Below are 13795 nucleotides of genomic sequence, written 5' to 3' on the forward strand. Positions count from 1 at the left end.
AAGGAGTAAATGCAATACCGACATTGATGACCAAATGAAGGAGAGAGCAGAGTTACTGATAGGCCAACATTTTTTAAGATTAGGAATTACCCCTAGATATTAATTAGGACAGTTAGAATTACCCCGGGAAGGTTTTCTTTCTTTTGGGTAGGATAACCATTCAAGATTAGGAATTATGTTTCAGAATTTATCAGGATGTTTGGTCATTAGTACCAATATCAGGAAGCGTGATCATTAGTATCATGTCAGGGGATTCATTCAGAATCCAAAATCATGTAATAAGAACTGTAAGCTCATGTTGTATTCCGACGTACATTATTATCGGTAATACCAGGCCAGGCACTCCGTGACCGGCTTACCCCGGGGTGATCCTGTTATGATAAAATTGACAAGATAATTATTATGTGTGTTACACCTTTATTGCTTTATTATCATATTATGAAAACTTCAGGATTATGTCAGGATTAGACTATTAGATATTCAGGTTCAGGTTAAAGTTAGAAACTATTAGTTTCAGTTGCCCCGGTATAGTCACCACTCACCAGTAGTTGGGTAGTAGGAGCTCACTGAGGCTTAGTAGTCTCATCCCACGACTCTCAATTTTTTTAGGTAAACAGGTTAACCGGAGCAAGGACCAGACAGGAACTGATGATCGAGGTTGAGCTTGGATTATCGGATTAGAAGACTATCGTCTCCTTCTTTGTTTTTTTGTTAATCTGTTATTTAGATTTCAGTTATCATTTCAGCTGTTTTGTATTGATTATCACATTATTCTCGTGATATTTTGCAATGCAATTAATTATTCTGTAATTTTAATGTACTCAGGTTTCAATTATTAATATCTCGATTCTCGACTAAATATTCTAGACAATTTAGTTGGTCCATAACTGCATATTTTAATTAAAAACAAGAAAAAGATAAACACATTACATAACAACAATTATAGGGCTATGATGGGAGCAGCTGATACACAGTTATGAATAGGTGAACAATTCCATCCTACTTCTTTGTTGTAAGACACTACAAAATGTTTAGGAATCCAATTTTCTCCTTTTGCCTCTCTTTCTTTCTTAAGCTCCCTTTGTCTCTCCTCTACTACTTGTTTTGCTTCTTTTGCTTTCTCCCAATCTTTATTCACAATGGATTGACTCAATTCACTCCAAATATGTACCGATTCAGTTGGCCACACACTCTGATAAAAATGAGAATTTCATGTTACATTCACTAGAACATGTCACTTCATTAAAGAGCAAAAACTAATAATTGATAAAATCTTAACAACGACTCACTGACACAGATACGACATTGACATGTCGATCCTAATAATAATTTGAGAAAATTAAATTATTTAATGTAACTACATGCATCTGTGTTTTACGCCTGACACTCGTGCGCCTTGGCACATGCATCTTTTGTAAATAAAATAAAGAGAAAAATATGAATTGATTTTTGTACCTCTTCATCCTTGAGAATAGGAGGATGTAGCTCTGAAATGACTTCTGTTGCATCATATATTACTCTGACTTTTCCATTTTTTCTATCCTTCAGTTTTACAGTCCTGCATGATAAATTGATGAGAATTACACTAAGGTATATATGAATTAGAAGTATAGTTATTGAAAGTAAGAATTATATAAATTTCCATTAATCAATTACTTTAGGATCTTTAAGAATTCTCCTATATTTCTATGCAGTTATCCGCTCCGTAATTGGCTACCCAGTGTTTACCATTGGCATGATAACTGGCACACCAGAGGCGCGTCCTTCCCGATCCTCTCATACTAGGGAAAGGTTCTCTCAGCTCTAACGCTCCCACTGGATATGGACTGAATGTCTTACGACGTTCTGAACCCAGCTCACGTACTGCTTTAATGGGTGAACAGCCCAACCCTTGGAACCTACTACAGCTCCAACTGATTTGACTCAAGTGATTAATGAAGTTTAGTGATTTTCAAATAGATCAGGAGTACCTGAGTTGAAACCCTAATTGGATTGGAACAATCATTGGTCAAACTATACCCACCTCTCCAAGTCAAATCCAAGATTATGAAGATCCCTTTCCCGTAAAACCGGAGCATTAAGACCAAAAAATGTGAAAGTTAAAATCTGTACTTAGAAAGAAGATATTACCTGTCCCAATGACCATCAACTTCATATAAAACCATGCAAGATGAAGAGTCAAAGATCTTCCCTTTGATGACATTATGATTTCCACCAAGTCCTAGAAAAGAATGACTTGATTTGTAGGATAATTCAGCCACTAGGCCTGTCTCTAAACATCTAATATTAACTGTGCCAACCCAATTAGCACCAGGAACTGGAAGAATCTTGAATAAAAGATTTGGAGAATTCATATCATAAGTTTCTCCATGATTTAAGAGCTTCAGTTGCCTTTTACCATGCACTTGAGCTTCCACTGATGTGCCTGAAGTGTGTAAGAATCCATGACAATGTTCAAGTTGTTAACAAAGCTTCATTACATAAGCAATGTATGACCTATGAAACACCAACATAGATAAAGAGAGAGACTATACTAGATACTAATTATAATTTAACAAAATTAAAGTAATGAATGTCATTGAATGTGTCGGTGTTATGTTAAATACCAGACACACTTTTAATCTGAAGTCTTGTTGCTACTGCATACTGTATGACATGGTTTTGAATTCAAAATTAGAAAACTCATACATTATTTCTAATAATTTTGTCAAAAAGAAAAGCAATATTGGAGTGGGGGAATGAAATTTTTGGATGGTTAAACTGGTCTTTACTACGGCTCGGTTAATTATTTTGACAGTTGACATATACTTATGTGGTTTTGCAGTTGAACCATAATCCAGAGGTCTTTTAAAACATTGGATGCAATACAAAATGTATAATATGCAAAGCATGCATGTTCCCTAATTTGATTCTTTGAAATACATATATTTTTTTGTACCAATTTTATAAAATTCAAATTTTTGTGGAAGTTTATAATGGAAATGACATTATTTTTCACTGCAATTTGAGATAGAAATACCATAAAATTTAGGAACAGGTTGCTGACACCATATCATTTCAATGTTTTCCTTGTCATCAGTTGCATGGAGAGCAGTTACTGGAGGGTGGTGTGACACCTGCAGATACATGAGGGAATGTGTTTGGAAGAGTTTATTGAGAGCTTATTTGAGCTTATGAGAATAATTTTTGTACAAATAAACTAATGTCATGAAAAGAATTAAATAAGCTTATCATCATTTCCATAAACTAAGCTTATCATCATTTCCATAAACTAAAACTGGCTTCTTTTCATTAGCTTCTCTAACAAGCTTATGGAATTTATGACACTATACTGATGCATGACACATAGACACCACTAATAATTTAAGAAAACATAAGTGATTAAATGTAACTAGATGTATCAATGTAGGATACTGACATGTGTCAGACACGGAGCCGGCCCAAGTGACTTAGAGGCAGGGCGTGAGTGTTGTACATGGATTCCCTTTGCAATTGTAAGGGACAAAAATCACCGAGACAGTTCAAACATGGTGACAAAAATACATCGCTTAATATATATAACCTTTCGTTTCAGTTTTTTTAGGCCCAACTTTATAGAACTGAATGTATCTGTTGTGGGCCGGGGCTAGTCAGACATTAGACACACCTTCAAGCTGAGATGTCGGTGCTAGATGCACACAACTCAAATTGAAGGTGTACTTGTTGTCCAACATGTGTTGGTGTCGTCACCAATAAGACATGCAACACATGTGATTACAATCAATCACTTTCATTTTCTTAAATCATTACTGGTATATACTTATGTGTCAGTATTATAGACGACGAGGTAGAAATAGAAAAATTTAAAATTGAGAGATAAATACCTGTTCAAGTAACACATTAAGATTTCCCTTTGAAACATGGTGTGTCTCACCAAGAATTGGATTATAAGGAGCAACACCAAAAGAAACAGGGCGTGTGGTAGATATGGACCATGTTACAACAGATATGAACCTCTCCAATGGACTCTGTCCTCTGTTGCATGTGCTTAGCAAATCTGAAGAAGTGCAGTACACTGATTCACCATAGCATTGAAGTTGTGATTTTGGTAAGTTAAATAGTGGTGGCAGCTGCACATAAGTAACACAACATTTTCATCATCTATGCAATTAGAGTCACATATATATTAAGAAAATTCATCTATGTTAAGTAACACAACATAATCTTAATATACAGTTTTAAAACATTCACCTTAATTACTTCCTCAATCCCTGATTATAACTTATAAGATTTTCCAACAAAGTTCACATGTATTAAAAAAATCGGTTGCTGTAATAAATTTGACAAAAAAGTATGTTACTTTTATATATTCACCCCTACAATTATGTTACTCCGAGGCGGACCATCACATAGACTCTTCCTAGAGGCATAGAGGAGCAGGGCTCACAAATTGTACCTCTATATAGCCTAATTCATTATCTAGGCCGATATATGCACTATTCTAAAAACTTATGACGCCTACTTACTTGAGCGTCATAGTATTCGCCAGTGTCAATCAACCGTCCGGCTTCAATGACGGATCAGGATTCAGTGCGGTCAAAATATCCATGCAGTCATGTCTTGCACACCTATAGATTAAGTTTTGATGGGTTCAGATTTAAAGATGGATGACTAAGATTCACCTACAGTTAAATAGTGACAGCTGGGAATCCATTTCCCTTCAATGACCCTTGCAGTTATTTCCCACCTAATATCTCAGAGGAAAGATCATTTATATAAAAATACTAAAAAAATTAATAGAAAACATCTATTTTTTTCTATATATTTTTTCTCCAAAATCTTTTCCTCGTTTTTTTTATAAGCAATGTTAGTTGTTAGTATTACAATGTTATGTTAATTTTTTCCTCCTTTATCGGGACTTGAATTATAAACCTCGAGCTCTTTTTCCTCGCCTTATATTCAAACTCACAGACAAAACCTAAAAAGGGCAAATCCAAATAGCAAAGTCTCTGGGTAGTTCACTTCTTTAGCCCATTATTATTGCTGTGATATCCTCCAAATTCCCAATATTAAGCCTTATTTTAAAACCAAAAGCAAAAACAAACAAATATAATAATAAATAAATAAAAGAAAGAAAAAGAGATGGTACCTGAAAGCAAGTGAGATCAGATCCTAGGCGTACATTCTTGAATAAACTTAACAAGCGTTGCAAAAGATTAGGGGCCTTATAAGCCTCTTCTGAATCTGATTCCTTTGCTAGTTGTAGTGGCTTAGTGAGCACAATTTTTTTCTCTTCCTTGTTTACCTACACCGCCAATTTTTACATTGTTGCATTTTTTAAGCATTTAATTATCCTAATTAAAAAATCAATTAGTTTCAACTTGCAAATAAATTGGTATTACAACAATCAATTTTAGTCCCACTAAATGGTATAGGCTAATTGGTGATAAGATTTTTGGTCTCATTAAGCATGTGGTTAAGAGTTCGCTTCCTAACTCATGCGCATGGATAAAATTTGGTTGGAGGGAAGAGTCCACCTTGTGTTCTCTATAGGTTTCCCGATGGAGATTAATCATCGCTAACAGCAGTGGAAACTTCGTACTAATATCATCGTGAAAAGAAAGAAAAAAAACAATCGTATCGGCTACCAGAATTAAAAGACATGGTAAATGTTCTATCATACTATGTATCACATCTCTATCCAACTTTTTTTTAAAGTAAAAAATATATTCATTCATTTAAATTGAAAAATACATATATCATTACAAATTTAAGATTGTTAAAATCTGAAAAAAGGACAATTAGTAAGAACATTAAATTCGACGTCAAAAAACATGTATAAAGAAAGAAAGAAAATGCGCTGAACTTAGTAGGAAGGACCGCGGTTCGATCCTTCGCAACTACGATAGAAAGGGGACTGAAATCACTTAATGTCAGAACTGACCCCCGAATCAGATTCAACTGGTGGTGAAAAAAAAAATCAACATAGAACTCATTGTAATAATGATACCATTTCGTGCAAATAAATTCTCATTTTTAATGCTATTTATCATTTAAAGATTGGGGCCTACAAAATTTTACTGTAAGTCTCTGTGTAGGCAAATTCTTAAGTACCCATTCATTAGAATTGGGTAGAGTGACCCATTTGAGTTGTCATCAATCATAACCATCTATTTTTCATTCATTATTTATATCATAATAACATGTAGTTTACAAAACTAATACTCTAAAATAGTATAATTGCAAAAATACCCACTAAATTTTAACACTAATTTTTTCTATTCAATTGAAAGAAAAAGAAATAGCAGCAAGCATATGGTGAAACATATGAGAGAAAGAATGGTGAAATAAACCATATTGAGAACAAAGTCTCATTCTAAGAGTTTCAGTCTGATTAGCCCCAATAACCTTCTTCTTCTTCATGTTTCCAAATGAACTTCTTTATTTTTTTTAACTAAACTAAACCATTTTCGTTTTTTTATGTGTCAATTTTTCGAATCTTAATTTTCAACAAAATGGAGTGAAAACTGATATGGCTTTGGTAGAGCACGATTTTACGAATCTGATGCCATAAGTTTCGTGTTTTTTGGACAATTATAGAGGGAGAAATCAAAGAAAAACTATTATTTATGGGTTTCACGGATTTCTCCTTAAAACTCATGTTTTGTTGTTTAATACTTGATAATTATATGCTAAAATTATTAGGAATTGTATTCTCGTCGAAACCCAACAAAAATCGTGCAAAACGGAGTTGTAAAACGGAAGATATTCACACCGACCCGCGACCCGCGTTCGACCCGGTTCCTGGTCGTGGGTCAACCCGCTAGAGGTTGAAGACAACACTGTTCATATAGGTAAGAAGCCCACTCGCGCGCTAGAGAGAGTGAGGGAGAGTGCGGTCGCTACAAGCATCCGTTTTTTATGCCGTTTTTTGCGTTGCACTCTAATTACCGAGATTAATTTTTCTAATACTTTTTCATATTTTTTTATGCATTAAATTTATTTTATAAATTATAACATGTTATATTTGTAATTAAATTTTTTAAAATTAAATTATTATGAAGAAATACTAATAATACAATATGAATTTTATTCAATTATATATTCACTCAAATTACTATTTATAAGTTTTTAATACTCACTCATTATACAAATAAAAAAATCTTTACAAACAATATTATATTCTCTTATAATATATATATATATATATATATATATATATATATATATATATATATATATATATATATATATATATATATATATATATATATATATATATATATATATATATATATATATATATATATATATATATATATATATATTCAAAATCCCCTAGTATCTAGATGTTCTTCGCCTTATAAAAAAAAAATATTCAAAAGAATAAAATAAATAAAAATGTTTTTAGCTGGGTTTCCATGAGGGAACCAACGTACACAAATTACCTAAACATTTATATTTGTGATGTAAAATAGCGCTTGGTTATATCATGGGCAATCTTCTATATAAAATTTCATTTGTCAGCCTTATAGTCTTAAGTAGCCCAATCTGTAATGAATCTCTTTGTCTTTATTCTCTTTCTCTTATTCGAAGTAGTAAAGTGAGCTTACTTTTCATTTAAGGGAATGGTCTTTCGCAAAAGAAGTGAGAATCTCCTTCTAGCTTTGATTTGATGATAATCATATCACCGTTGCCTTTCAGCCTAATCTGTTTAGCGTGTAATTTGTAGTTCGCTGGTCTGACATATGTAGTCCAACTTCCTAATAGGAATATATGAGCTCAGTATATGTCATGTTGAGAGCAAGGCGATTCCTATCTCTATGGCTCATCCTCTTTGGTCACCCTAAGAAGACAATCACTTCAAAGCGTTGGATAGATTTCCAGAGAAGAGATTTAGTAACTTGTTATAGGCATTAATCATTGACTTGGCCCGAAATTGACTTAGCTTCCCCAAAACACCCCATCTCTAAAAGTCGGCTCGTGAGGCTTACCTCGCTCTTGTGACATGCTATGTTTCCCCCCTTCACTCTCAAGTAAAGGGCGAGTCCCTTGCGTCAGTTTGTGGATCGCTGTCTCACGCACTGATCCCTTTAGGTGCTCGTAGTAGGTCGATTGTCCTACCTAAACCAATCATCATATTCATCCATAGATCCAGGCCTGGCCCAAGTCCGGTATATTCAGTTCAATGTAGTCAGGCCTCTAATTCATGTGGGCCTCAAAAAAATTATCATGTATTAGTTATATACCATTAGCGTTGAATCATATCAATAAGCTTACATTAGTTTGGTGGTTGTTGGACATTGTATCCAACAAGAGGGCCGCAAAACCATGTTTTATTTATTTATTATTGAGTAAATAGGTGTTTACCCCACTGTAATGTGGGCGAGTTTTGGGTTATTTATTTGCATTTTTACAATTTTTCTATAAATATAGCGTAAAAAAATCTCTATAAAGACCACTCTAAAGGTAGAAAAAAACACGAAAATCATATTATCTACTATCATCAATATATAAATATAATCAATACTACTATCCCAAAATATCAGACCATTTTGAGAAAAAATACGGAGATTAAGAAAGTTTATTGCGGTTAGGGATGGCAAAACATGTCAAGTCCGTCAGGTCGACCCGTTTAACCTGTCATTTCATTTAAAGAAATTTTATATTCTAAAAATTAAACACTACAATTTCCAATGCGTTGACTTTACGCATTCCCATAAAAGGTCTATAAAAAACGAAGTACTACTCCCTCCGTCCCAAAAAGAATGACCCATTTTGAATATATGCACTATTCATATATATTGTTTTGACCATATTTTTCTACTAATAAATAAAAATAAATATTAACATATAAGATGTTGTTAGATTCGTCTCGATGAGTATTTTCAAAATATCAATTTTTTATAATTTTTACTATTATACAATTAAAGATATTAGTCGCCAAAGTTATGCATTGGCATGCGTGTTTCGGTCAACTGGGTCATTCTTTTTGGGACGGAGGGAGTACTATTTAAGGTCTTAAAGAATTCCCCAAAGACAATTATAAACTAATCTCTCTAATTTTATGGTCCAAAGTGTCATTTGCATTTTAATTAATGAAATATTTTTTCGAATTTCAACTGAATCATTTAATAATTTACACAACTTTCAACTTTTTCTTCTCCCAATAATGACAGAGAAGGATAATTTATTGAATCACAATCATTTTTCCAGTTGCTGTTACTCTATCATGCATCCCCGTTCTAATTTGTTGCTGTGTTTACTAAGGAGGTGATGCATCCCCATTCTAATTTAGTGCTCTGTTTAGTGTTTACTAAGGAGGTGATGAATCCTCGTTCTAATTTAGTGCTCTGTTTACTAAGGAGGTGTTGCTTCATACTATATGATTACCTTATATATTACTTGTGCATTCACACGGGTTTATTTGACTTTAATTTGATATTTAAGTTTATCAGATATAAAATTTATTTAGAATAACATATTTAAAATTCAAAATTTTATATACATTTTTTATTTAGAAGTAGATTATTATTATTAATGGTAGATTTACGTAATATGTTTGTCGTTATAATATTGATGAGGTGCTTGCCGGTGATGACCGATGAAGCACGAGCATAAATGTGATATGAAGTCCGAATACCTGACACGATATTGATACGAAAAAAATTTCAAAATTTCCGATACAATATGATCAGGATATGTTATTTAAAAATTAAATTTAAAATTAAATATATAAATGCACAATGTATAAGCATAACTAAAATCAATAATGATAAAAAATTAACAGTCAAATTACTCAAAATGAGCAAACAGGTGACAATTATATCTTAAGTTAAGTACTACCTAAATAAGATAATGGGTCTTGCTAACCAGTGCCCCCGGGGCACTAGTTAAGGAACCAAAAGAAGAAATAAAATAAAAGTTGTGCATGGAAAACATCAAAATATAGATTTTTATTGTATTGACTACACTATTTTCAAGTAAAACTTTCTAAATTTGAATCCTTAACAAGTGCCCCTGGGGCACTATTTAGCATTTGCCTAAGATAATTAGTACTATCCCAAAAAACATCACAAGTGCTACTCAAAAGAGACATAATTGGTTATCCATAAAAAACATTATACTCTAACATTCACTACCTGGAAACACGAATTGTATTAGTCTCCTCTCATCCGTTTCTATCATCAAAAAACATTAATTGTATGATACTTATTCGATACGCGTATCGGAGAAGTATCCAACACATATCGATTATATTATTTTTTTTAAAAATAATATTAATTATCGATACTTCTCCAATATGCGTATCGAAAAGTATCGGACGAGTATCGGTATCGGATACGTATCGGAAACGATACTTCATCATTTTTGGAGTATCAGTGCTTCAAATGGATGTGAAGAAGCAATATAGTACAATGAAGAATTTTCACCTGCTAGATTGAGTAGATCATAAAACACAATAGGTTTACATTGGTAATAATATTTTAATTATAATGTTTCATTCCATTGAAAATAAATTTAAAATAAAATTTTAAAGAATAAAATATATAATTATTATATATAAAATATATAGTAAATTAATAAATTTAAATAACTAAATTTGAAGTATCTTAAATATTAATTAGATATAGATTTTATAATGATTTTTTCATAAGAGATTTTATTTTAAATTTAGAATGCCCTTTTTTGTCATTTTAAATTTATATGTCAATTGAACCATTAATTTTAGCAAACACTTCAATTAGTTTATCAGTCATCAGCCATTAGTTATAAGCTATAAACTATTCGCCATCAACTATCCACTACTTTTACCAAATAAAATTATAGTATTTGTCAAATATATACAAAGTATAACTTAAATTTGATCTTGCAATATTGTTTCACATGTCCAATAAAAAACTTATAAATAGTAATTTGAGTGAATATATAATTGAATAAAATTCATATTGTATTATTAGTATTTCTTCATAATAATTTAATTTTAAAAAATTTAATTACAAATATAACATGTTATAATTTATAAAATAAATTTAATGCATAAAAAAATATGAAAAAGTATTAGAAAAATTAATCTCGGTAAGTAGAGTGCAACGCAAAAAACGGCATAAAAAACGGATGCTTGTAGCGACCGCACTCTCCCTCACTCTCTCTAGCGCGCGAGTGGGCTTCTTACCTACATGAACAGTGTTGTCTTCAACCTCTAGCGGGTTGACCCACGACCAGGAACCGGGTCGAACGCGGGTCGCGGGTCGGTGTGAATATCTTCCGTTTTACAACTCCGTTTTGCACGATTTTTGTTGGGTTTCGACGAGAATACAATTCCTAATAATTTTAGCATATAATTATCAAGTATTAAACAACAAAACATGAGTTTTAAGGAGAAATCCGTGAAACCCATAAATAATAGTTTTTCTTTGATTTCTCCCTCTATAATTGTCCAAAAAACACGAAACTTATGGCATCAGATTCGTAAAATCGTGCTCTACCAAAGCCATATCAGTTTTCACTCCATTTTGTTGAAAATTAAGATTCGAAAAATTGACACATAAAAAAACGAAAATGGTTTAGTTTAGTTAAAAAAAATAAAGAAGTTCATTTGGAAACATGAAGAAGAAGAAGGTTATTGGGGCTAATCAGACTGAAACTCTTAGAATGAGACTTTGTTCTCAATATGGTTTATTTCACCATTCTTTCTCTCATATGTTTCACCATATGCTTGCTGCTATTTCTTTTTCTTTCAATTGAATAGAAAAAATTAGTGTTAAAATTTAGTGGGTGTTTTTGCAATTATACTATTTTAGAGTACTAGTTTTTTAAACTAGTACATGTTATTATGATATAAATAATGAATGAAAAATAGATGGTTATGATTAATGACAACTCAAATGGGTCACTCTACCCAATTCCAAGGAATGGGTAGGGAAGTTGTCACCCTCTGTGTATGTCTCTGTGTGTACGCATTTGTTTGAAAAGCTTCATATTATATTGTTTGAAAATCGAGACTGTGAATAATTTATAATACAATATTCACACTCTTCAATTTAACGAAAAATCTTTTACAAAAAACAAACCTTAAACAATTTCTCAAAAATTAATGCGGATTGTGGCTTTGAGGATAATAATATCATAATTTATACGAATATAAAACAATGATATAAATATCATGTAAGCATATGGCTAATGTATGCATACACACACAATTAAGAGAAACATGAAACGAGATAAATATAAATGTACATAAGAAAGAAAACAAGAAAGAAATCACATACCATATCTCCAACTTAATTAAGAAATTAATTAAAGCAGGTTGAGAGAGGGAAAATAAGGTTAAAAAGGAATTATTACTATCAGAAAAGTTGAAGAAGCTGCAGCAAATTGAGAGAGAAAAATATGAAAAGATAATATTGGAATTTAATTTGTATACTCTTTCATTCCTATATATAGACTATATATAGTTGAGGTGAGCTCTGACTTTAATACACTATATATGAATGAATAAGGAAACGAAAATGAATTGACATGGATCCCATGTATGTACCCAAGAAAAGTATTCAATGGGTTAGTATATTTTTGGGTACATCTTATATGTGCTATTTAATATGGTTCGTTTTCCTTATTTTTGTCTAATCTTAAAGAATTTAATTTATATGTATCGTTACATGCGTCCAATAATATACTGATGACAGTCAATTATATGATGTTTTTAGTAGTAATTTAGGGTAGTTTAATACCAACTAGTATGAGACCCGTGCTTGCCAAGCACGGGGGTAAAAATTTACTTATTTTTTTTTATAACATAAATAAAATCTATGATGAATAAAATAACAAAAAACATATGATGAAAAACCATGGTCAATTTTTACAAAATCAAACAACTCATACAATTTCTTTTCGTGATATCTAAACTAATGGTCAATATTTAGGAAACCAAACTTATAATTTATTGACACCATTAACAAAAATATATCATCAAACGGTGAATCTCATTTGAAGTAATAACAGATTTGTGCTACATGGGCTCACACATCTCGATACACCTTCGCATAATATCAATGAAAGTTATTTTTATATCACTGTTGTTGGTTGTGTACACCACTTATACGTAATTCACCTTAAAACAATATAAATGCTTTCTTATCCAATAAAAAAAATGATTCAACATGAATAATAAATAAAACGATTGTCAACACTATTTGAAACTTCAACATAAATGTGCATATATTGAAGCGTGTTTCATAATAGTAATTTGTTATTAATAATAGTCTGAACTGCAAAAAACAAATGTAAAAAAAAAAATGAAGTTAGAAAAAAGTACACAAATAATAATAGATGAAATTTAAGAAACAATAATAGTATATTATAATGTTAAGAACTAACCTGAAAAGTTTAGAAATCTCTATACGTTCTGAAAAACTTCCCGATACACAACATTTGTAGTCTCACTACAAATATTATTATCTTCATCCAAAATCAACAACTTCAATCCCTTTCTAGATGTAACACGCGAGATAAATGCCTACATGAGATAAAGATTGACCTTGACTTTTATTGATGGTCATTGCAAAACAAAGAGTTATTGGAAATTGTCTACGCTTAAATTTAAATGGTAGACCAGGATCACTTGGTAGCAAATTAAATCTAGGAATAAATATTTTATCACCCGCATTTTTTCCTATAATGACCGTAGCACTTATACTTTTCTTTCTTAGTTGGGTCACTGTTAACCTCGTACCATTACATAAACCATTTGCCTGATTAATGTTTCTCAGGAGCATAACAGGACATCCCACTTTTGGTTTCAATTTGTGATTAG

At 31.7% G+C, this 13795-nt stretch overlaps 1 protein-coding gene across 1 annotated transcript; it reads right to left on the reverse strand.

Annotated features, from left to right (window-relative positions):
• Positions 1-875: 875 nt before the first annotated feature.
• On the reverse strand, positions 876-12419 carry LOC123884025 (oxysterol-binding protein-related protein 4C-like). Its single transcript, XM_045933022.1, has 7 exons — positions 12252-12419; positions 5129-5284; positions 3864-4109; positions 3020-3116; positions 2131-2425; positions 1456-1558; positions 876-1192 (listed from the first exon to the last, which is right to left on the reverse strand). The coding sequence occupies exons 1-7, from the start codon at positions 12252-12254 to the stop codon at positions 941-943; spliced, it is 1152 nt and encodes a 383-aa protein (XP_045788978.1). The 5' UTR covers positions 12255-12419; the 3' UTR covers positions 876-940.
• Positions 12420-13795: the final 1376 nt, after the last annotated feature.

The sequence above is a fragment of the Trifolium pratense genome, linkage group LG5 (assembly GCF_020283565.1).
Source record: "Trifolium pratense cultivar HEN17-A07 linkage group LG5, ARS_RC_1.1, whole genome shotgun sequence".
NCBI lineage: Eukaryota > Viridiplantae > Streptophyta > Magnoliopsida > Fabales > Fabaceae > Trifolium > Trifolium pratense.

Coding starts and splice junctions, on each gene's coding strand:
- LOC123884025 (XM_045933022.1), bottom strand. Junction 2,426..3,019: donor ACCTGTTCCTAAATTTTATG/GTATTTCTATCT, acceptor TACACACTTCAG/GCACATCAGTGGAAGCTCAA. Junction 1,559..2,130: donor GTTGATGGTCATTGGGACAG/GTAATATCTTCT, acceptor TTTATCATGCAG/GACTGTAAAACTGAAGGATA.